Source organism: Vipera ursinii (assembly GCF_947247035.1).
Source record: "Vipera ursinii genome assembly, chromosome: 1".
NCBI lineage: Eukaryota > Metazoa > Chordata > Lepidosauria > Squamata > Viperidae > Vipera > Vipera ursinii.
Genome location: NC_139512.1, coordinates 129,722,384 through 129,745,670, shown reverse-complemented (window position 1 = coordinate 129,745,670; position 23,287 = coordinate 129,722,384). Strand labels below are relative to the sequence as shown.

At 35.9% G+C, this 23,287-nt stretch overlaps 1 protein-coding gene across 4 annotated transcripts in view; it reads left to right on the top strand.

The window, feature by feature from the left end:
- The window catches only part of MYLK (myosin light chain kinase), a 190,013-nt gene that overhangs the window by 144,132 nt on the left and 22,594 nt on the right, over nucleotides 1–23,287 (top strand). For 2 of the 4 annotated variants that reach the window (XM_083377923.1, XM_083377919.1), the window contains 4 exons: nucleotides 4,860–4,910; nucleotides 6,852–6,979; nucleotides 9,810–9,963; nucleotides 18,499–18,801. In XM_083377923.1, the coding sequence (XP_083234049.1) occupies nucleotides 4,860–4,910; nucleotides 6,852–6,979; nucleotides 9,810–9,963; nucleotides 18,499–18,801 (636 nt within the window). Of the gene's footprint in view, nucleotides 1–4,859; nucleotides 4,911–6,851; nucleotides 6,980–7,625; nucleotides 7,736–9,809; nucleotides 9,964–18,498; nucleotides 18,802–23,287 lie in introns of those variants that run through there. The other 2 variants (XM_083377920.1, XM_083377921.1) reach the window with 2 other exon arrangements.

Genomic DNA, 23,287 nt, shown 5'->3' with positions numbered 1-23,287 from the left:
TAGGCTTTTTTTGCTGTGGCTCTAACAAGCGTTATTCTTTTTTCATTTGCGATGCAACAGCTACTTTAAAAATCATCTTCAAATTATTCATAATTCTGTATACCCTTATAAAATGAACTGTGATATTCTTCCATTGGAAAAATACTCCTTCAACAATTTTAGTACATCTTAGTCTGATTTAATTTTGGTTTCAGAATATCTGACATCGTCGTTATGGCAAATTTCAAATAGCAAAAGATTCCCGAATTCGATTTAGGGAAGGCCTCTGTAATCTCTACTGAAGTGACTTGAGCAAATGGGTTTCCTTAATGTAGTGAGGTAAATATTCCCTGCCTCTGCTATGGCGATTGGAACAGCAATAACTGAGTAGGGCAGGGATTCTTTTTTCTTCTCTGTCATTTTTTTAGTTGTCCCAGCCTGTGCTTTAAACTTGGAATTTAGATCTTTCATTAAGGAATGGTAGGTTTTTCATTAAGGAATCATGCCACCATAAACCTTGATAAGTGATCTACATATGGTTGACAATAGAAAAGGTAAAGACATGGGGCGCTTTTATGCCATTTCCTCTTTCACTACAGTATTCTACACGCCTATCTTCAGTGGTAGAAGTAGCAGCCTGCATAAGCCAATTCCCTTTCCTTTTTAACCTCTCTGCCAGCTCACACTCATCTTTTTATGCAAGGTTGGGAAGTGGAATCTGGATCTTGGCTAATGTCTGTCCATCCCTCCTTACTTGGTTTTTAATTAAAGCTGTTTTTCTCCTTTATGATACTGACTTTTTTCCTGCAAAGAGATTCATAATCATTATTCAGAACTCATTTCCCATACAAAATTGAAGAGCTGCCTTTAATACCTCCTTACATCCTATATAATGTTAAGGCAAAACAAGGTAATGGAAGCAAGTTACATTCAACTTGGAATACTGAAATAGGAGGACTCACAGGGCAGTCCAAAAAGGCAAGTTGTCAAGTAGGTTGGGGTGTGTGTGTCAAAGGTTAGCGAGTATGCTTTGTGCTGTCATGTTGGGATCAGAAAGAAAAAAAATGTCAAAGCAGGATTCATGAAAATTCTTTTGCTAATTTAACCAGAAGACTTTGCCCTTCCTTTACTTATGTAACACAGCAATACATTCATGTATTCTAGGAGGTGGAGACTATAATATTCTGTATGTGAGTGTGGGGAGCAGTTCATAGGGAGAAGACAAATGACTTAGGAAGCCACAAATCTTGGCTAATCATAGTTAAGGATATTAAAATCAGAGTTCAATCAGAGACATAGCTTCCCGCAACAGCAGTAATTTCATCTGAAAACTGAAGGAACCCTTAAGTAAATAGTTCCTTACATGCTTTCTACAGTAAATTTTTGGTAAAGGTACAAAATATTTAATCAAATTCTTGAATGCAGTTGTTTTTTCATGCTAAAATTAGCTTTTCCCTTATTTTTACTCCTCCATTCCCTTCTGCTCTCAATTCTTTGGGAGCTTTTTGAAAATTTTGAATCTGATAAACATTCCACCAAGTGAAGCAGCTTGGACATCTCATTTGGAGGAGCAGCTCTGGGTCCCACTTGATTTCAATGAAATTCTTGATAGCATGCAGGTAAATGGGGGAGGCTTGAAGCCGATTGGTTAAGCATGGCCTCTGCCCCACATATCCATTGTGGTATGATTTCCAGTGGCTCTATGTTGTTTTTAAAATAGCATAAACACAAACTACACCGCTGTGCAATAGTAGATATGACAGGAAGAAATCAACAATGGACAATATAATTCCTTTGGCTCTACCAGGTTCCTTGAATCACATTTAATGGTTTTAAAAATGTTTTAAACTAATTATTTTTAATGAAGTTAATATGCTGCAGAACAATTAATGCTATCTAATATTTTTAGTGTATAAGAAAGCTTCTACAGCTCTATGGGCTGCCTTAAAAAATAAAAATAGTAGGTATTTCTATCCCAGGGTTTTGTTTGAAAAAGTGCCTGAATGCAAAAAGAAACACATAGAAAAGTAAGAGGTATGGAAGGCAGATTGCAGATGTATTTTGGATTTTTATTATTTATTTCTATGGCAGAGGTAGATTTACACTGGCCAGTGTTTGTTTGGCATTAAGTCTTACTGAACACAATAGGAATTAGATCTGAATAGTCAGAGATAGGAGCTCATTGTAGAAGACTATCATCAAGTGACAGAAGGGACCACCAACACATTATTAATAAGAATGTAATTATACTGGAGACTACCACAAAACTCTGGAGCTAGAGTTAAACTGAAGAATTGAAAAAACCTTCCTGGAAAATGGCAGGAAATAAGGAAAAACACTTCCTTATTTTTGCTTGGTAAAGTACATGCACATGATCATGTGGTCACATGGAATAAAGCTTAACCCAATGGAATCTTTATCTGGTATTTTGTAGTAGAGTTTCTAATACAATATTAAATTATTCTGGGCATTTTAAAATGTGTGTGTGTGTGTGTGATATGTGTGTGTTTGTGTTTGTGTATTCACTCTCATTTTGTTTTAACTATTTCCACTTTATGTAATGGGAAGAGGAGTAATAGTGTATCAGCATACTAAAAAACAGAGACATTCAAATTGAAATATGCATGTTTGTGTGTATTAGGAAGAATTGCCTTGATAGAAAATTAGGAATTATACAATTATTAGGATTTTATGATTTTCAATCAGACACTTCGTGGAATAGTTTCTCTTACTCCCTGGCAAAATATGATAGATAGCCAAGCGTCAGCAGCATGATTATTCTTTTAAAGAGGGTTGTTTATATGTTCACTTCAATCTGGCTTATAAATGCTACATTTTCTTGCGAGGCAATAAATTTTCCAGAACAACTTTTTCAAGAAAAAAAACTTGGTGAACCTGTGTCTGTGTGAAGCAATCTTAGTGGAACAGAGCATTAAGGATATGTGGATGGAGATGGTCTCTGTGCAGCTGCATGCAATTTTTTTCCCATTTTTGTGGATTTGCTCTGACTGGAACTGCACAGAGAGCTATTTATTGAGAAGTTAGAGCAGTTGGGAGTTCTGCATTTCTATTTTTAGTAAAATGCCTGAAAAGGGAAACAGGAGAAGGAGACTGGGACAGGAACAAACACAGCCCTTCTGAACATCTCTTCTTATGGGACTGTAACAAATGTCATGACAAAAGTTTCATAGCTGCAAGCCCAGGAGGTACATTTTTCTCCCACATGGTATGCACTTTCCTTCAGGCTAAAGCTACAGTCTTTTAACGACGTGAAGTTTTAAAATGAAGTTTTATATAATTGATTCATTAAATGAGTTAGAGTTGGAATATTTGTCTTTTTTTTCACCAAACTTGCTCTTAACAGGAAGTAAATGCCTACCCTGAATCAGCCATTTAAATTTGGATACGTGAGTCTTAGTGATGGAGCCAGTTATAAAACACACACAGATGACCCTGAGCCCTTCACGACATTGGATTGGTTATCTGAGGAACTGCTTCAACTATATAATATTATATTAGCCCATCCCATTAGTTCTGGAAAAGAAGGCATGTTGCTAGGGAATCTACATTTGGTGGGTCCCAGGAAGTGGCCCTTCCTTGCCATGGTGCCTGCTGGATGGGACATTCTCCCCCACACCTAAACTCAGATTAGTTCCATGCCATATTTTTTCTTCATTTTTAATAATGACTTTTTATATGTTTATATGATATATTTATATATTTGCTGTTTTCTTGATTGATGTATGCTGCCCAGAATCACATTTTGTGAAATGGGAGGCCATATAATAACATGCTAAATAAAGAAAGAAAGCTTTTTTCAATCTTGTCCCAATATCCCATGAGTATTTGATCACTAAAGACCAACATCAATGGAAATGTCTAGTCCCAGATCGTTTAAGAGATGGAGGAATTGTGCGTATATCTGAGACAGGAAGAAAAATATATTTACCAAATTAATGATAACCCTTGAATATCTACTGCATAAGCCTAAGATACATTCAATGTGACCCTTGGACTGTGGTCCAGCTTTCCACAATTTTTACATCCTTCCTGTGCTTTCATAAACTTCCAGCTACACTGGACATTAGTTTAAAACATAGAAAAGTAAATGAATTTCAGTAATTTTCAGTTTTTAATTAGAGTATTTTGCTCAGCCTGCTGAATCTGATGGTTGCAGAAATACTCTTCAGCATTTAAGAGCAAGATTTGTGTGGGGCATTATCTTTTTTCCTATTTCCTTATTACACTATGTACAGAAAACCATTTATTGTCATGGCTCCAGTTTCTATGAATTCATGTTATCTTTCCCAGTTATCTTAAGCTGAAAATTTCCATATCCGAAATTCCTATTTTGTTTTTTGTTTGCTTTTGCAAAAAAAATAAATATATCTCCAAGGCTCAGGGAAAAGGATTGAAATATTTCTATTAATTCCCCAAGGCCATGGTCAAAATTTATGTTTCTGTGTAGATGTGGTGAGGAAAGTGTTGCAGCCGAATATTTTATGTGCTTCACCCTTTTGTTAAAAAGTGTGGATTTAAAGGTCCTCAGTAAGAAGAGATATGTTAGAGCATACTTCTCCCACAAACCCTACCCAAATAAAGAACTTAGAAAGCTGTGAAAGCTTTTGGGAGCTTCATCGTAAGCTTTGTTATGTAGTTTGCCTTTGTTATCTCATACAGTGACCTGTATACACATTTATTTCTCACTAGGAATCTCTTCTTGGGTAGAGATTACCAGTGTCCTCATCCTTAAAGCTTGATATACTGTATAAGCAGATGTTGCCTAAGATAAGATATGAGAAGATTTGTTGGATAAGTAAGAGTTTCAACATACATGTGAACTTCACATCTGAACTAGCTGCACTTCTTTTCCTTACTAGGTGAGGCAACTGTAAAGAAGAAACCAGCTCCAAAGACTCCACCCAAAGCAGGTATTAATTGCTCAGCATTGGTATAGAGAAGACTGTGAGCCATGAGTAGGTAGTTCAGGAAAATATGTGTTTAGTGAAAATGTTTAAACCCTGTATTCTGCTGAAAGGTTTGCATGTGATCCCAGAGGCTTACAGTCTGGATAACAAAAGGACAAAGGAATTGGAAAGAAAAGATTAAAAAACAAACTCAAGGATCATTTCTCAAGTATAATCATAATTGTTTTTTATCTAAGTATTAATTACAATTAAGAATATCTTGTATTTAGATACTGCAATTTAGAATATTTAGCATAAAATTATTTGACTCTTGCAAATGTCATGGTTCCGACAGATGAAACTCATCAAAAGAACTTTGAGGCAACACTTTTCCTTAAAGAACATTTATTTGGGAAACAAAATATTGGCACTACATAGTTGAACCCAAAAACTAAATTCCCTTCCCCCAGATACAAAGTAACAAAGTATAATTTACACCCCCAATAAACTGTCATAAAACACATTCCCCAATTAGCTTCAAGCATGGGCTTTCTCCTCAGCTCCTCAGCCTGCCAAAATGTTATCAGCTCATCCTTGAGTTCCCACAGCAGCGTTATTATTATGGCTAGCTGAGCTTACATCCCACCCACCCCCTGCTGCACCTGATTTCTAAAAGCAAGAAAAAGCATGTTAAAGGAATAGAGAAAATGACTGCATTTTCATCAGTTGTCAGAGCAGGAACATCCAATGTTTAGCAGCGTTGACAGTATACCAAATTGATTACAACATTAGAACTAAAGACATTGCCACACATCACATCAAAGTATCAAGGTTCTGATCTTAAGCTAGTTACTTAGTATTGATATTGAAGTTTCCATTGTATAATTGTGATACATGCACACATACATATATACATACATACAGGTCAGTAAAAGGAAAAAAAGTATAAGAAAAACAATTTAACCAGAATTTAAATACCAAAGTTCTTACGTTTAATCATAATTCTTCCAGTGACTAGATCTTCCAGTGACAAAAGCTAATCACTTGGCAGAACATGTGCAGCGATGGCCCTTTTTTCCATCCTTCCCTTGTCCACATCCTGTTGTAATGTCTTAATTAATTTATCTGTGAAAGAATAAAAATGCCTGAGGATTATTAATGTTATCAGATTAATATATAGTATACTTTGATGTACCATTTAAAGAAACTTTGCTCTCTACAAAAGGAATGCTGAAGCATCTTCTTACTAGAATTTTTTAGATTAATCAAAATCAGAAAAATGGATAACAAACTAAAACATTATTCAAGTTCTTAAATTTTTATTTAAAAAATGCTGTGAATTTTCTATTTTAATTATTGCTTATATGTCCTTAAGTTAAACACCTGAACAATTCATGACTTCCCATGTCAAATCATTCACTCATCTTGTCCAGTATGACCAGCCTATTTTATAAGAAACACACACACTCACAAAAGGGAGGGAGGTTGTTCCTATTATTCTACCAAAACAACTGGAAAAGGAATAAATGAACTCCTCCAAGTCCTGGGTTAATTTAAAGCAGACTTGTTCTCCTAAAATCTGAAGCAGGGAATATTAGAGGCTCTCTAGATCTAAACAGTCTGGCACAGTTGTCAGTGCATTTCATAATGGATGCATTCTCACCTTGCCTGTCAAATGTGAGCTTTGGTTAGGCAAGAAGGATCTGGATGGTTAATTATATGCCAAGGAAACTGGCAGGTTTCTTTTCCAGGACTGATTAATCAGCACAGATTTATAAAGCTCCCTCTGTCTTTTGAGGTTTGATTAATGATCATTTATGAATTGGACCCAAAAATGGTTTACCAACTCCTTAGTTTGGATATATATTTTGCTAGCAGGCCTTGAGCCATTAAGCAGAGGTTGAAGGATTTTTGTTAGATATAGCTTTTGGACTGGATAAAAAAAAGTGTTTTCTCTTCTATCAGCTGTTCCTCCTCAGATTGTTCAGTTCACAGAAGACCAGAAAGTAAGGTCTGGTGAATCGGTAGAGCTGCTGTGCAAAGTAGCAGGAACCCTACCTTTAACGTGTACTTGGATGAAATTTCGGAAGCAGGTAATATAATTCTTGCTGCTATTCTTTTAATCATAAATTGCATGAGAGAAAAGGGAATCTATAAAAGTTTACATGTATGGAATTTTCATCAAGACTGAAAATAATTTCTTGCTTGTGGTATGTAAATAACCAGAAGCTGGTATGTAAACAAATATGCACTGGGAAATGCAAAACACTTTAAAGTTGTGAAATTCTGGAATTAATAACTCTGTAGCCCAGCCCATATATAACAAGTGAGCATCCTGTCTCAACTTCTTCTGATATCTCCCACAGAGCACAGTGTATATTACTTTGCCTGAACTTAGCCTGCTATGGAAACAGTAGAAGATAGACTACTGATATTTGATTATTGTCTCAGGTTATAAGTCCCAAACTCAAATATATGTTTGCTGAACATCAAGGCTCATGCATCATTAATTTATATTCACTGCTCCACTCCCTAGGGCCAAAGTTATATTAATAAAGATAGATATTTTAACTAAAATTGCCTTCAGGTGAAGAAAGCTATATTCTTCATTATACTGATGTAAACTTTCATGACCAACATCTGTTGGGTAATATTGAACTTCAGGGATTTACTGACTGTAGTTTAGAAAACCATTTCCTGATGTTTCACCAGCAACTCTGGCTGGCATCTTCAGAGACAAGCTAGCCTCCAATTCAGACCACAGCAACTGAGCAAAACCTCCCAACTTTATAGCCAGGTGACCTGACTTCTGATTGGTCTTTAGCCAAGCTGATTTTCAGTTGATGCAGGTAAGGGCTTATCTCTGATTGGTTCTTAGTTTGTGCTTGATATGGATTATTTTGGTGGACTAAAAAAAATCCAGGAAAGTCAAGGACAGCAGAGACCCACTCACAGCATCCAGAATCTGCCTTTAACTCTTGGCAGTTGTATATTGATACCACAAAATAGTTTCTGCACTTGACAGAAATAACACAAGAGGTCTTGCAGATTCGGGTAACCCAAAATATCATAAGTGGAAAATGCACTACAGTATAATGATCATGAAATTCAATTCAGGGACACACGTGGTATCAATAACATCAAACTATTACATACACCAGCACAGAACGGCTATTGCCAAACTTGCAGAGTTGAATATTTTTATCAATATCTTTTTCAAGCATTTCCAGGATTTGGTAGTATAATTATGCCACACCATTATCACTAATAATAAGTTCATTGATCAGAAGTTCCCTAATACAAGAATGGTATTTATACAGAGGTGTAAATGAAATACTGCCTAATAAATGTATTTAATTTTTTAGTTGCACAGAACATCAGAATTCCCTATCTGGAATGTTTGCTGAGTATTAATAAAAGAAATGAAGGGACATGAAGAAAAGACAAAATGCCAATTGAAAATTGAAAATGCTACTGTCTTCTCTAAGGATAATTATGATTTTACTACTTGACCTATAGCAGGCATGTCAAACTCGCAATGTCACGTGATGTCGCGCAGTGTATCAGGACTTTTTCCCCATTGCTGGCAATGGGGTGGGTGCAGTTTCAGCATGACACATGCAGCCTGCAGGCCGGCAGTTTGACATGCCTGGCCTATAGGACTAACTTGGGTGTTTCACCAAAACAGACTTTACAATGATTTTTACCATGATTTTTTTAAAAAAATCTCAAACATTATGGAAAGAAAAGCGTTTAATGAAACTCCATGATGAACTGGAATTCTCTAACAGAGAATTGATGGAATAACATAAAAGTCATTGACCCAAGTATTTCCAGAATAAACTGTGCTTTCCTTTGTATGCTTATAATTAAATAACATTTTTTCACTGACTCCCATTTATGCATACCAAGTTCTCACTGATGCTTCTCCATCTGAAATAAAGGAATCCAGTATAAGATTTGGGAAGCCTGAACAGTTCCAACTGAGAAAACCCAAGGGCTTATTTTCAAATCTAGGAAACACTATCTGAGAGATAATGGGCGAAGTAAATGCTATTTGAGTTTAAGCTGTCAATAATGACTGTTTACAATACTGTAGAGTTTCTTAATTTGAACTTACAGCCACTCTTGCTTTTGCTGTGTGTAGTTAATTGGTTTCAAAGCACTGTGATACTGAACCAATTAGTAGAACTACTACCAAAGGAAAACAATGTTTATTTGCTTGTCTCCAAGAAAATTTATGATTGGGACTATTAACAAGTTTTGTTTAAGGATATGACTTACTTTGACAGCAAAACAAATCTCCTCTGTCATAGCTTTAATTTTTAAAAAATATATTTTTATTAAACGTGTTTCCTTAGTATAAAATGCAAATAGAAGTAAAGATAATGGAAAAAATGAGAAGGAAAGCAATAGAGGAAATAAAGTGAGGGGAGAGGGGAAAAAGAAATAAAAAACAAAAAGCCGTAACTTCCAACATTTTGGGGGGGAGACAGTAAGATACGTAATAGTTATAGTATCAACTTTTAGTCATACCAAATAGGAACTGCTAATCATTTCTATATTAGTAACCCACTTAACTGGTAAAACCCAAATTCAAAATTTCATTTTTTTCTCTCTTTCACACCAAAAGTGCAGTTTTAAAATTTGAATTTATTGGGTGTGATGTTCATAATTTATTCATCCTAAGGTTCCTTAGATGAGATTGGGTTGAAATCCTACCAGCATGACAGGCTTTTCTTGACCAAAAATGAGATTAATATCACATGAGAGTATATACTGAGGTGTCTCAAGACAAGACAGAATGTTATAATCAGCCAAACATTCTTCTTTATCATCGCCTATTAATAAATTTAATCTATGAAGTCCTAGTTTACTATATTTTTAGAATATATATGTTAATCTACCTGTTTCATTTGGCAGCTCCAAGAAAATGAACACATCAAAATTGAGAATGCTGAGAATAGCAGTAAGCTAACCATCTCCTCCACAAAGCAGGAACATTGTGGATGTTACACCTTAGTAGTGGAAAATAAGCTGGGTAGTAAGCAAGCCCAAGTTAACCTTACAGTTGTAGGTAAGTACAAAAAAGTATGGTTTTATTTTTGTTTTTCATGTTTCTGGAATCAGGTTGTGTTTTCATTTGGAGTACTTGAGCTGATTATCTAATTATAGATAATTAGATATATAATTAGATGTTACAAATTAACTTTAAAAAGCAATGCAGATTCAAAGGAAAATTGTTAATATATAACAAATAAGAATGATTTCAATAAGAAGTTGGAATACTGTCCTCTGTTGACTATATACAGATTGATATTGTAGAATGAAATTGTCCTGGTATTAACTAACTTTAACTTCTGTAAGGTTGTTAAACTGTTTGTTTCCAACATGCTTTAAGTATGAATGGTGAACCTAGGCTGCTATTATAATTTTTTAGTACTGATCCAATCCTCAGAAACACCTAGATACTTTTCAGCAGCATTAGGTTTGCACCTTCATTTTCATCTTTCTTTTGTCTTTAACAGTAGCTTCTGTTCTGGGCAATCTTCCCTCAATTCACATTGAATAGCTTCCTCCTGTACTGAGTAAACATGAATGAGATCAACTTCAGTGAAGTATTACTGATTCAAGGAGGTATCTCAAGAACAGAAATGAACAACTTGTAGATTCAGGACCATAATGACCTCAGAGTCCCTTTTGCCTCTTGTGGTTCATTCTGATCATGACTTCTATGATCAAAACTTTGCACTATTTTGTTATGAGAAGCAGATGAAAGTGGAAGTGGAAGTGCTATAACTGGCATATCAGAATGGAAAACCCCAAACCTAAAACCTGAACCCTCACAGTGCAAAGTCACTATCAGGCAAACTCATCTATTTTATAACCCTCACTGTATTCCAAAAATGTCATGTCTTGTCCTAGTCCACCTACATGTTATTTGACATCCACCCCACTTAATATTTTCATTCATCTCTAGAAGTGCACCATAGAAAAATTTAACTTGGTATATCTCCTGCATTTGGCTCTCCCATAGTGATAAATATATTGTGAGCAGCTAATGCCATGACACAGAACAGGATTAGTGGAAGCCCAACTACCTCACTGTTTATTTCTGAACTTCTTTGTCTTGATTGACAGGAGGACCTTATTTATAGCTAGAATGGTGTGCAAAGCTGTTGGCTGACAATGCCTAGACAAGAAAGGGGAATCACCTTTCTCACTTTGCACAGGGTACCCAAGAAGATATGAGATGTTGAGGAACAACTTTCATGAGAATGCCAAGATATTTAAAGCATTAAGGGTAGAAGGTTAGCAAGAAGCACAGCAACAGATACCATTTCTTCCCTTAGCCACAATTTTCTGTTATATCTGTATCTCTTTAATAAGAGTGTGTAAATTTGTATCTGTTATTTCCAATTACCATCTACTATCATTTTAAACATGGCTATAATTTATGGTAGAATGTATTTTCTTAGGGCAGATTGTTGCAGGAAGGTTTGTTTTTTGTCATTGTACTGGGAAAATTAGTGTGAACTATCAAAATAGTTAAATTTCAGGAACCAGTACAAGCTATAAATGCCAGTTTATAATAACGATTGGTGTCAGTTACAATCATATTTTTTTCAAATGTGAAATTGAAAAACACAGTGTGTGTTAATGGCAGCCATACTAGGCTAGATGACTTGATTGATTGACTAACAGTTTTGGATAGCTTCCTCTTTTTGTTCCCTATAGTTGAGGATATTTCAGCTATTCCAGATCCAAAAAACCATATAAACGGAAAAATCAGCAAGTAGAATAGAAGGGTTGGGATATTTCAGGTTACATATGAAGGAACTACAAGGGCAGAGAAGCAAAGCTTAAGATGTTGAGTGATTTAGATCATTTAAGGGAAAAGCAAAATGTTTAGAAACCTTCCTTATGAGCCTGGATGAAATGCTGTCTGTCTCTCAACTTCCTTATCCCTTTTTACCCTTATGAGCCTTGATGAAATGCTGTCTGTCTCTCAACTTTGCATATGAAATTGGAAATATTTTATAATTCAGTGTTTAAAATTTTCTAAATATTATCAAAGCAAGTTGTATGGTAATGTATGAAGATGAAAAGACACTTTCCAAGATTTTCACAAATGCATAAGAAATCATTGGGATTCAATATTGTCATTCATTAATTCTTAATTTTAGCTATAAGATTTAATTAGAGAAAATGCTGTAAAATAACATAATACAAAGATACCACATTAGATAATTTGTCTACTCAACTGACACCTTTCAGGAAGCAAAGTAGCTCTCATATAGCATTAAAATTCACTGTAGCTTCAGTGTTGAAAAAAATACAGTTTTATGAGAAGAAAGTTCTGTTTATTGTGGAACTTGCTTACTACATGGAGATTGTTTTTTATAAAACTTACCCATTTCTTGTCCAAATCCAAATCTTTGCTAAAAATAGAATTCATTAACATCTATACAGAATAATGCGTTTAAATTACAGTTCTTTCCTCCCTTGGAAATATAAGCTACACAATGTTTTTCCCCCCCAATGAAAGCAGAGAGGTTTACAGTGACCCCAAGCCCTGAGAGCAGTATCTTAGAGTTCAGTTATGGCCTTTTATGGTTTCATTTTTCTCCCACAAATGAATCTCAAGTGCAGCCTTTGCCAGCAATGTCGGCATGGACATCATCCAGCCAGCTTTAGCAGTATATTAAATACCTTCTCTGGCTAAACAAGACGAGCCCATGGAAAAGAATTAATTGTTGCTTTATGCCTGCTCTCTATCTGGCTGGCAAGTTTCTCAATAGCTAATAATAGTGTGGTATGGTAATATGATCATTCAAATTAAAAAGAAGCCAAGGTATCTAAAGAGAACTTTCTTGAGAAGATTCTGCTTCCATCCCGAATGGAGAACAGTCAGCGAGTAACTGTTGGGACTCCGAAGCTAGAATTTTGGCTGTCTGAATGCTAATGCCAGACAGCCTCTGCTAGCTGATTTTGAGAATGTGCAGAAGGAAGAACCACATCCCATATTACTGTTGTCTGCCCAGAATTATTTGATCTTTATTTTATTTATGCCTGCCTTTACACCAGCAATTGGTGTTCAAGCTTTTGATAAAAATTAAGATCTTTTTTTTTTTAAAAAAAAAGCCCTTCCTGTTTCAAGGAATAATGAAAACATTATTGAAAACAATTACAACACAGACAGCACCACCCAGCAAATTATCTTAGATAACAGAGACTTGCCCTAATAACAATGTTTTTCATACTGATTCAAAAGTAAAAGAAAGGAGACTTGTGTGACCATCCTTCGCATAGCACTTCAGAATCTGAAAGCGGACACCCTTGCACATTTTAATTATGACAGAAGGACTCTCTCAAAGATCTCAGCCTCCCCTATAAAAGCCAGATAAACAGCATTTGCATTTATCTGAACCAGTTTTAATAAACTTAAATACACCACTTTTGCAAAGCTAGCATATTAAAAAGGAAGCTTTGAAGCTTCTTCTTCTTCTTGATGTAATTCAAGATTTCAGTGATAAGATGCATCCATAATTGTCCTCCTGCATGTTTGTTAGGGCATACTGCACCTTTTATGAATATACGTATGGACCTATTGGACCATGACTAGCTTTAAAACTTCTGGATAAGCTTAATTGTTGGTCCCTTCTGTTTCATACTGTGGCTGTGTCTTGGACACCACCATAGGAAATTAATTATGGCAGATTGTGAAAGCATGGAAATACTTATTTAGAAATATGAAATGGAAGAAGCATAAGATTGGCATTATGTGAGCACCTAAGTGTGAAGTCCAGGGTGAATGTTTGCTTAACCTTTCTAGGCTGTGGTGTCTGTTTTAAATTGTTGAAATTACTGGCAATAATCTAAATATTTCCAATACTTAGTAGACTAATACAGCGTTTTTGTCTGGACCTGGGCTTCACTCATGTGCCCCCGGGTGCTCCCTGCTTCTATAATGGGACATTGTGTTCCTGTGGTCAAAAAACATGGGATATAAATAGAAAAAAATGCATAAGTGGTAATAAAAATACACAGGTTGTAATTACATAGAATGAGGAATGTCATAGCAAAGCTAGCTCTTGTACTTCCAAGGAGATGAACCAGATAAGAGGTTGGAAAGCTGTAGAATTCATGTAGACATCACTCCGCATCCTTCTGGAAACAACTGAGTCTAGTGTAGGATAGACAGAATAAGGCTATTAACATCCTTAGAAGGAAGGGCTTAGACATTCCTATTTCAGTTATGTCCATGTATGTTCTTTTAATTTTGTCCTTATTTGCTCATGAGAAAAAAATTAAAGCACTGCAATTGGTGACCTGGTTGCAGGGAACTAAAACTGTTACATTCTACCCTTGACTTGTGCTGTCAAACTCTGAGAAAAATTACGTGCAGGTATATATGGCTCCATATATAGATTTTCATCATGCACAGAAATATTTTGCGTCTATTTTTAGAAACAATGTGACCCAGAACAAGCTTGCACATGTATAATAAATACATAGATAGTCCTCGACTTACAACAGTTCATTCAGTGACCATTTGAAGTCACAACGGTATTGAAAAAGTGAATTATGACCCTTTTTCACGCTTATGACTGTTGCAGCATCCCCATGGTCATGTGTTCAAAATTCAGAAGCTTGGTAACTGACTCATGATTATGACGGTTGCACTGTACCAGGGTCATATGATCACTTTTTTTGTCCTTCTGACAAGCAACGTGAATGGGGAAGCCACATTCACTTAACCATGTTACTAACTTTACAACTGCAGTGATTCACTTAACAAGTGCAGCAAGAAAGGTTGTAAAACTCACTTAACAAATGTCTCACTTTGCAACAGAAATTTTGGGCTCAATTGTGGTCGTATGTCGAGAACTGCCTGTACACAAGGAATCATAGAATCATAGGGCTAGAAGGCTCTTAAAGATCTTCTAGTTCAACCCCTTGCCCAATGTCCTTATATCATCCTGGTCAAATGGTTGTCCAGTCTTTTCTTGAAAACCTCCAGCAGGGGAGCACCCACAACTCTGGGAAGCAAAATGTTCCATTGATTAATTATTCTCACAGTCAGAAAATGCCTCCTTATTTCCAGGTTTGATCTCCCTTGGACCAGCTTCCACCCATTGCTTCTTTTCCTGCTCTCAAATGCTATGGCGAATAAATCAACCCCCTCTTTCCTATGACTGCCCTTCAAGTACTGGTAGATGTTCACCATGTCATCCCAAGCCTTCTCTTTGTTAGGTTAAACATATCTACTTCCCTTAGCTGTTCATCATATGATTTAGCCATCAGACCCTTGTCATTTTTTGTTGCTCTTCTCTGCACTTTTTCTAGGGCCCAAGCATATTTTTCATGTCATGGCGATCAGAACTGGATGCAGTATTCCAATAATATAACACTAATTCAGTATAGATAGGTACTATCACTTTTATTATCTTGATGCTATCCCTTTGTTGATGCAGCCTAGGACTGCACTGGCTTTTTCGGCAGCTACAGCACACTGTTGATTCAGATTTAAGTGGTGGTCCACCAAGACACCTAAATCCCCCTCACAAGCACCACTGTTGGGCCAGGTGTTCCATACCTGTGCACTTGGTTTTTTTTTCCTACCCAAGTGCAGAAACTCACTTTTCTCACCATTGAATTGCATCTTGTTGGATAGGGCCCAATGCTTAAGTCTGTCAAAAGCCTTCTGAATCTTGAGTCTATCTTCCAAAGTGTTAGCAGTTCTCCCCCAGCTTGGAGTCATTTGCAAATTTGATGAGCACCCCTTCATTTCTCTTATCTAGGTCATTTATGAAGATGTTGAAAGATGTTGGGCCTAAGATAGAATCTTGAGGTACCCCATTGCATGCTTCCCTCCATGTAGATGTAGTTCCATTGGCAGCCACATGCCGATTGTGTTTGGTGAGCCAACTGCAAATCCATCAGCTGATGGTATTGTCTATCCCACATCGTTCCACCTTATCAAGAGGTAGACCGTGGTTTACTGTATCAAATGCCTTACTGACGTCTAAATGTATTATATCACCAGCATTTCCTTGATCCACTAATTTAGTCACTTTATCAAAGGTTTTTCAGGCTACTCTATGCCCTAATAATGCTGAATAAAATTTGTGGAGAGAGAAACTTACTCTGCATTTTTTCTTTTCCTAATGTTTTCTAATACTGCTGATATTGCACAAAAGATTAAAAGTAATAGCATATTGACACTTGAGGATTAAACACTGAAAAACTTCCTAAATAAAAACCCAAACGTAACTTGTGAATGCTATTGCTGCAACTAATCAGTTCCTGCCCCGAAGGAAACCAAACATCCTTGTTTTAAAACACAAGGGAGAGACCCAGCAATGGATTTTTACTAACACTACACTATGAATTCTGACACAATTGTATCAAACATCTTACATCTATTCATCTGCAGTGTTTCCAGCTGTAATTATTTCTTCCGTGACTTAAGAAAGTTTGAAACCTTTATACACAATGACACACAGAGTCCATTCATAAATATCACTTCTTATACTTATCCAATCTTTTTCTTCCTTACTGAATAAACATGAACACAATCCATTAATTTTGATATCAATTAATAGCATTTGTCATAAAGCTGCTTGGAAACGGGATTCCATTGAAGTTAGTGGTATTTAAAGTTCATTCATTAAAAATAGAGCTTTGCAGTGGTTCTAGTTGATGATTCATTAAACACAGCATCTTGCTTCCCAGAGCTGCCAACCAGTTCTTCTGGGAAGCCGGCAAGCACATTATGAAGGGAAAACCTTCTCTTTGTTTCTCTCAACATGTGCTTTCAAGGCAGGATACTTCTAAATCTGGAGACTGCCTTCGATGGTAGCCATTTTTAGGCTTCTGGCTTACCCTACCCCATGATATCTACACCCTGATTGACTTTGTCCAACTTGGACCGTAAATTAGGGAATGATGGACTTGTTGTCTGTTGTTATAGTATGTAGCATAAGGATCAGTGAGCCTTGATCCAGCAATTATAGCTCATATTATTACAATTGGTGATGGGTTCAATCAATGGGCAATCAAATTATATAACAAATCTACATAGCTTAGTAAATATGTTTAGGATAGTACTGTTTACTAAAATAGCTTTTATGTATGTGTGGAAGCATTTTATTCAGTTCTTTGAAAAAAAAACATCATAATTCTTCAGGGTTGAAACTGGTTTGCTCTTTTTCTGTTAGTGCACCTATACAAGTAACAGGAGTTTTAGGCTTCTTTTAAATTGATTTATGTTTACAGTTATACTGTATATTGTGCTGGGTTCCAAACATTAATCTTCCCTCTTGGAAATTGAATTTTTATTTTAAATTATTTGATTTTAAATTTTATTGTAATACGTGAAAAAAGAATATATTTTCATGCCACAAGCAGCTAGGTTAATAATGTATCCAGGCCTTAAATAGTATGTACAGAAAATTCTTAACCCTAAAATGCTTGCAGCTTTTAAGAGGGAAGTTGGAAAGAAGGGAGTTATATACAATTAATGCATTGACTGCAAAATGTCATCTATCATTTGTGGCTACTGCATCTAATACTTACCTAAAACCATTTTAAGCTTGTACTCTAGAAAATAAATGGGCTGTTCAGAGGGATATGAAGAGTCTATGAAAGCCTTAACCAATTCAAGGTATTTGAAATATACAAGATCTGCTATAGAACCAAATCATTCATTTTCAGTACACTGAATTGGTTTTAATAGTATTAATTGTGCTAACATCTATTTAGCCATCAGAGAAAGAGGGAAAGATTGTCTTATCTCTGGACAAGAAAATGTTTGGCCTCATTTTAGGGTGTGGCAGGGAACTATATGTGTGTGTGCTGTGAATGTAAATGTGTTTTAGTAAATCCGTTTTAATGTAGTATAGATTATTCTTTTTTATGCAGACATCAGGGGTTGGTTGCACGTCCCCACATGAAACACAGACCTTAATACGTTGATTTATATCAGTTCAGTATCTTGGCCAAAAATGACCACCTAATCCTGGCATAGAGCATAGATTACTATGATGGATAATAATTGCATGACCAAAGATTTTCCTGCTGACAAGTCACTTCTGTCTCTTACTGCCTTCTAAATCAGGATGATAAATGAAAAGTAAGGAGTGTTGAGTATCAAATAATATTGCTGAATCCTTGATTCATGAGTGCAGGATTACAGAAACACTTCAGGACTCTTCAAATCTAACTATAGGTTTGTGTCCCACACCATGTAGATAAAGCCTTAAAGTATGACTAGCTGACTTGAGAAAAACAAAATTTCCCAAATTTACCTCAAGCGTAGGCATTCCTTGGTGTGAGAAATAAGAAAGTGGATTTGCTGATGTAATGATTGTTTTTGGTTATCATGCTGATGCATTCTTGTTGTGTTCCTTTTTTCATTGTGTATTTTATGGTTCTATTATTTTAATTGTTTTCTGTTCGCACTCCTTTCATTTTTTTCTTTTTTTATTATTGTAAGCCACCTAGAGTACCCCCACAGCGAGATAGGCAGTAAATAAACTTAACAAAAAATGAATAACAACAACAATAACAACAACAACACATTGCATATGCATTTCCCTACCTGCAGATAAGCCTGATCCTCCAGCAGGAACCCCCTGTGCATCTGACATTCGGAATTCTTCCCTCACCCTTTCATGGTATGGCTCCTCGTATGATGGTGGGAGTGCAGTGCAGTCCTACAGTGTGGAAATATGGGACACAGTGGACAAGAAATGGACAGATCTCACCACTTGCCGCAGCACTTCATACAGTGTCCAAAATCTTCTAGCTGACCGGGAGTACAAATTCAGGGTGCGAGCAGCTAATGTGTATGGGATCAGTGAGCCAAGTCAGGAATCTGAGCTAGTAAAAGTAGGAAAGAAAGAAGAAGGTAAGTCTACCATAAAGGGATTATGTTTTGGAATATTTCTATATCACTGGAATACTAGTGGCTATAAATGCATCCAATCCCCTTACCCAAAATGAGGAAGTGAGGGTGGGTTATGTGAACACCTATGAAAGCCCTCTGGAAGAGCATCCCCCACACATGAGGTCCATTTGGCTCCCACCCTGCAATTGATCTGTAAGTCTTTTGAAAACCTGACTGTTTCCAGCTTGGGGTTAGGGTGGTTGTTGATGCTCTGTTTGGTTTTGGCTGGTTTTTTTTTTTAATGAGGTAAGGTTTTTTCCCCCCAGAAGTATGAAGTTTTTTCCTTCGCTTTGTTGTTTCTAGCTTTTGAGATGTGAGCTGCCCAGAGTCATTTGGGAGTCATGTAGCTTCTATATCCAATAAAATTATAAAGTGGAGGTTTTATGTATTTGTATTTCAATATGATGTGGTGGCTCAGTGGGTTAGGACGCTGAGCTTGTCGATCAGATGGTTGGCAGTTTGGCGGGTTGAATCCCGAGTGCCGCGTAACAGAGTGAGCGCCTGTTACTCGTCCCAGCTTCTGCCAACCTAGCAGTTCGAAAGCACGTAAAAATGCAAGTAGAAAAATAGGGACCACTACGCTGGGAAGGTAACAGCGTTCCGTGCGCCTTTGGCGTCTAGTCATGCCGGCCACATGACCACAGAGACGTCCTCGGACAAACGCTGGCTCTTCGGCTTTGAAACGGAGATGAGCACCGGCCCCTAGAGTTGGAAATGACTAGCACGCATGTGCGGGGGAACCTTTACCTTTTACCTTTACCTTATGATCCAGTTAGTTGCAAGTTCCAAACTTTTGGGTTTGATAATGAATACTTGAAAATGAGTGCTATTTTTCTTGGGAAAGATACGTTTGCTTTAGTCTTATCTTTGTTGCTGTCTTTCTACTTTAAATAAAGAACTTTGCTGTTAGAGTACAAAAATTCAGTTCATCACTTTCTTCTGGGGAATTCATTATTTAAACATTAGTCTGTCTATGAGCTTGGAATAAGTAAACCATTCTTAAGTAGTAGGTTATATGGATTGCCCTTTACTATTTGGCACAGACAAATCAAAGTTTTATGGAGCAGTTGCCCATAAGGAATGTTATAATAGCAAACCACTCTTCCTTGCAACTTGAGTTGCCATCTCTAAAATGCTGTTCTAAATTACTTCGTAGGTCTGTTATATGATAACTGAAATAATAAGCATCAAACATTTTAAGTTAAGGGAAAGGGCTACATACATATCAATCAAAAAGGACTATTTTGTAATGTTGGAATGGAGGGAGACTTATGAATTGCAGTACAGTATTTTTAGATTATCATAACCAGGATGTGGTACAGACTCTGCCATTTCCTTATATGTACATCAACAATGAATTGACAGATAATAGCTGTTTTTGAGAGCAAGGTATTGCAGTTTAGTTGAAAATATAATTCTGTATATGAAGAATGACTCTCCAGATCAATTGGAAAACAGATTTTTTTAAAAAGACTATTAATTTAGAAAACAACCTAGCACAGGGCATAGGAGACAAATAATCACAAAAAGAAGATAAAAACTGACACAAACTAATATAGAGAAAGGAAGATAGAAGCAAAGAGAAAGCAAAAAGTGCAAGAATAGAATAGAATAGAATAGAATAGAATAGAATAGAATAGAATAGAATAGAATAGAATAGAATAGAATAGAATAGAATAGAATAGAATAGAATGGACCTTGGAGAAAAATGGAAAAAAAAGAAACGATTCCTTCTTTTGATATTGTCATTTTGCCATTTGATTATTTGATATTATTCATCTGTCAGTAGCATGTATTGAATGTTATATATGATTTAGATTTTTGTCATCCCCAATTCAATCTATGAATTGCTCTAGAATCTTTGATTGTTACAATCCAAAACTGTTTGCTCCAAATTACAGTAGAATATATTTTGAATTTGAAATGCTTGAGCTTGCACATTTATTTTAGAAAGAATGAAACAGTGAGTGAAGGATTCTCTACTCTTAATGGAGAAGCTTTTAGCTAGACTTCAATAGGATGGGATGAATACTAGCCTGCTTCTGAATTTCTTTTTAGCTTTATATTGTTTTACTGAAAGTCTTCTTGAAGCACTGTCACTTTAAAGGACTTGTTGCAGTATAAAGTTTGGTAAGGCCAAAACATATTAAGATAAGATAAGATAGATAAGATAACCTTTATTGTCATTTTTTACCGTTGGCACAACGACACACATCAAAAATGAAATTTAGTTGCCCACTTTCAAAGTGAACACATACATGACACACACCTAAACATACTATATACAACATATACATACTATGTGCAACATATGTATAGACCTATACCCCTACATACACATAACATATGAATATTAAACACTGTCCATTTTGAATAGAATGGGAGGAGAATATATTCACGCTGTTTCTAATCCCTCTGCTCCAGGAATAAAATGCAACAACAAACCTAATGGTTTTTAAGATCCCACAAAAAGTAGAAAATAATCAGCTGCAACCTATAACACAGTGTTACTCTAGACTACTATATTTGATTTTTTAAAGGTTGCATGTATATTTTTTCCAGCATTGGTTCCAACTTCCAAAATCAGCTCTGTATAGTAACAAAAGAAAACGGGACTACCTCTTTCTTAAATAGTATCTTAGATTAACTTTCCTCAGCCTGTTTTGGACAGCAATTTCTAAAAATCCCAACTAGCAGAGCCCAATTTAGAGGTTAAATGTTGAAATCCAATATATCTGAAGAGTTCCAGAAAGCCAGCTTTAAGCACTTGAAAAAACAAGTTGTTTTTTTTTTAAGAAACTTTTAAAAGGTACACCACACCAAGGGTATCTCACTGAAATACTTACTACATAATTGCACTGTTAACAACGTGTTCTCTTCAAGAAAGCAAGCAATAGAAAACTGGACAACAACATTTTTAAAGAACAGTCCATATAGAGGAAAGATTCTGCTATGCTGCAATTTCCCCATAACCCTGTCAGTGGGAAAAAAATAATTGTGAACTTTTTAAGTTATAAAAGGAAATATAATAAATGTGATTATACTTTGTTTGCAAGCCTGAGGCATGTGTTTAATCTGAATCCAGCCTTCTTGGGAGGCCATGCATTATTATAGCTCTGATTCAGTACAACCATCTGTAATAAGGAAATAAAATAAATGTTCGGTTAGAACAGGGGTAGGCAACCTATGCTGGCTTAGGAATTCTGGGAGTTGAAGTCCACGAGTCATAAAAGAGCCAGCGTTGCCTACCCCTGGGTTAGAAGATACAAGTTTTATGTAGAATTTATTACATGAACATTTGAACATTGAGAAGATACTGATTACATAGCATTTACTAGTTCCTGCATTCAAAAGTGAAACACCCCAGGTAAACTGCCAGATATATGCAAATGGCATGAAGATGGACCACACCTGGCAATAAGATAAATTTTGGAGCAGTGGAGGGGCTTCAGGCATCCTCTACAAGATAGTGACAATTTTATATTTATAACACTTAGTAAAATAATACCAAATATTAATTTATAAACCTCATAAAAGCATTTGGAAAGCTTGTTTTGGTCTGCCGTTCCACAAGATACTGTCTTAAGATAGATATTTACTGTCTGCGCTGACTGTCCCAAACATGAATAGCCATCTGATCCTCATAACTGGTGACTGCTAACCTGAAAACCACTGTAGACAAATCAGACATTATTCTATCTCTGTGCTGTAGCTCTTTCCCATAAATGGTACCTTAAGAAATGTAAATAGGATGAGAGTTGCAATAATGAAGCAAAAAGTTTTAAAAACAAACGCTATGTGCTTACAGAAAGTCAATCCAAAAGCTTTCTTCTAAAAAAAAGTAAACAATATATTGTTAGTAAAGCCACCATAAAATGTTTCTGCTTAAGAGTGGAGGAATAATAAATGGGCAAGAATATATCTTGCATTAATATTTTTTTTTATTTTGATAAAACCACAAAAATTTATAAGATGAGGGAGAAGAAAAACTCAGTTTGGGAACCTGTTTGCAAAGCATATATTGAGAGAAAAAAGATCAAGCTTACAAATCTGATGTACCCAAATAAAAATTCAAATTATATTGCCTACAATAGCCAGGAGTTAGGTGTTGCCATTAAATGATCAAGAGCTAGAACTTTTCCTTTCAGTTATTTCCAGCATCTTGGCAACCATTTTGGTCCAGACTGTGGGATTGTTTTAGATTTACTCTTGGGGCTTGAATTTAATTTAATTGTTTTAATTGTTTTTAATTTTTTGTATTCATGGTTTTAACTGCCCTGTAAACCGCCCTGAGTCCTACGGGAATAGGGCGGTATACAAATCCAATAAAAAAATAAAATAAAATAAAATAAATAAACCATGAAAATGTCCATGAATTGGTCATTGGGCAGATCACAGTGCATAGGAAAGCAGTTCAATAATATTGTTTACCTCAAACTTTAGAACA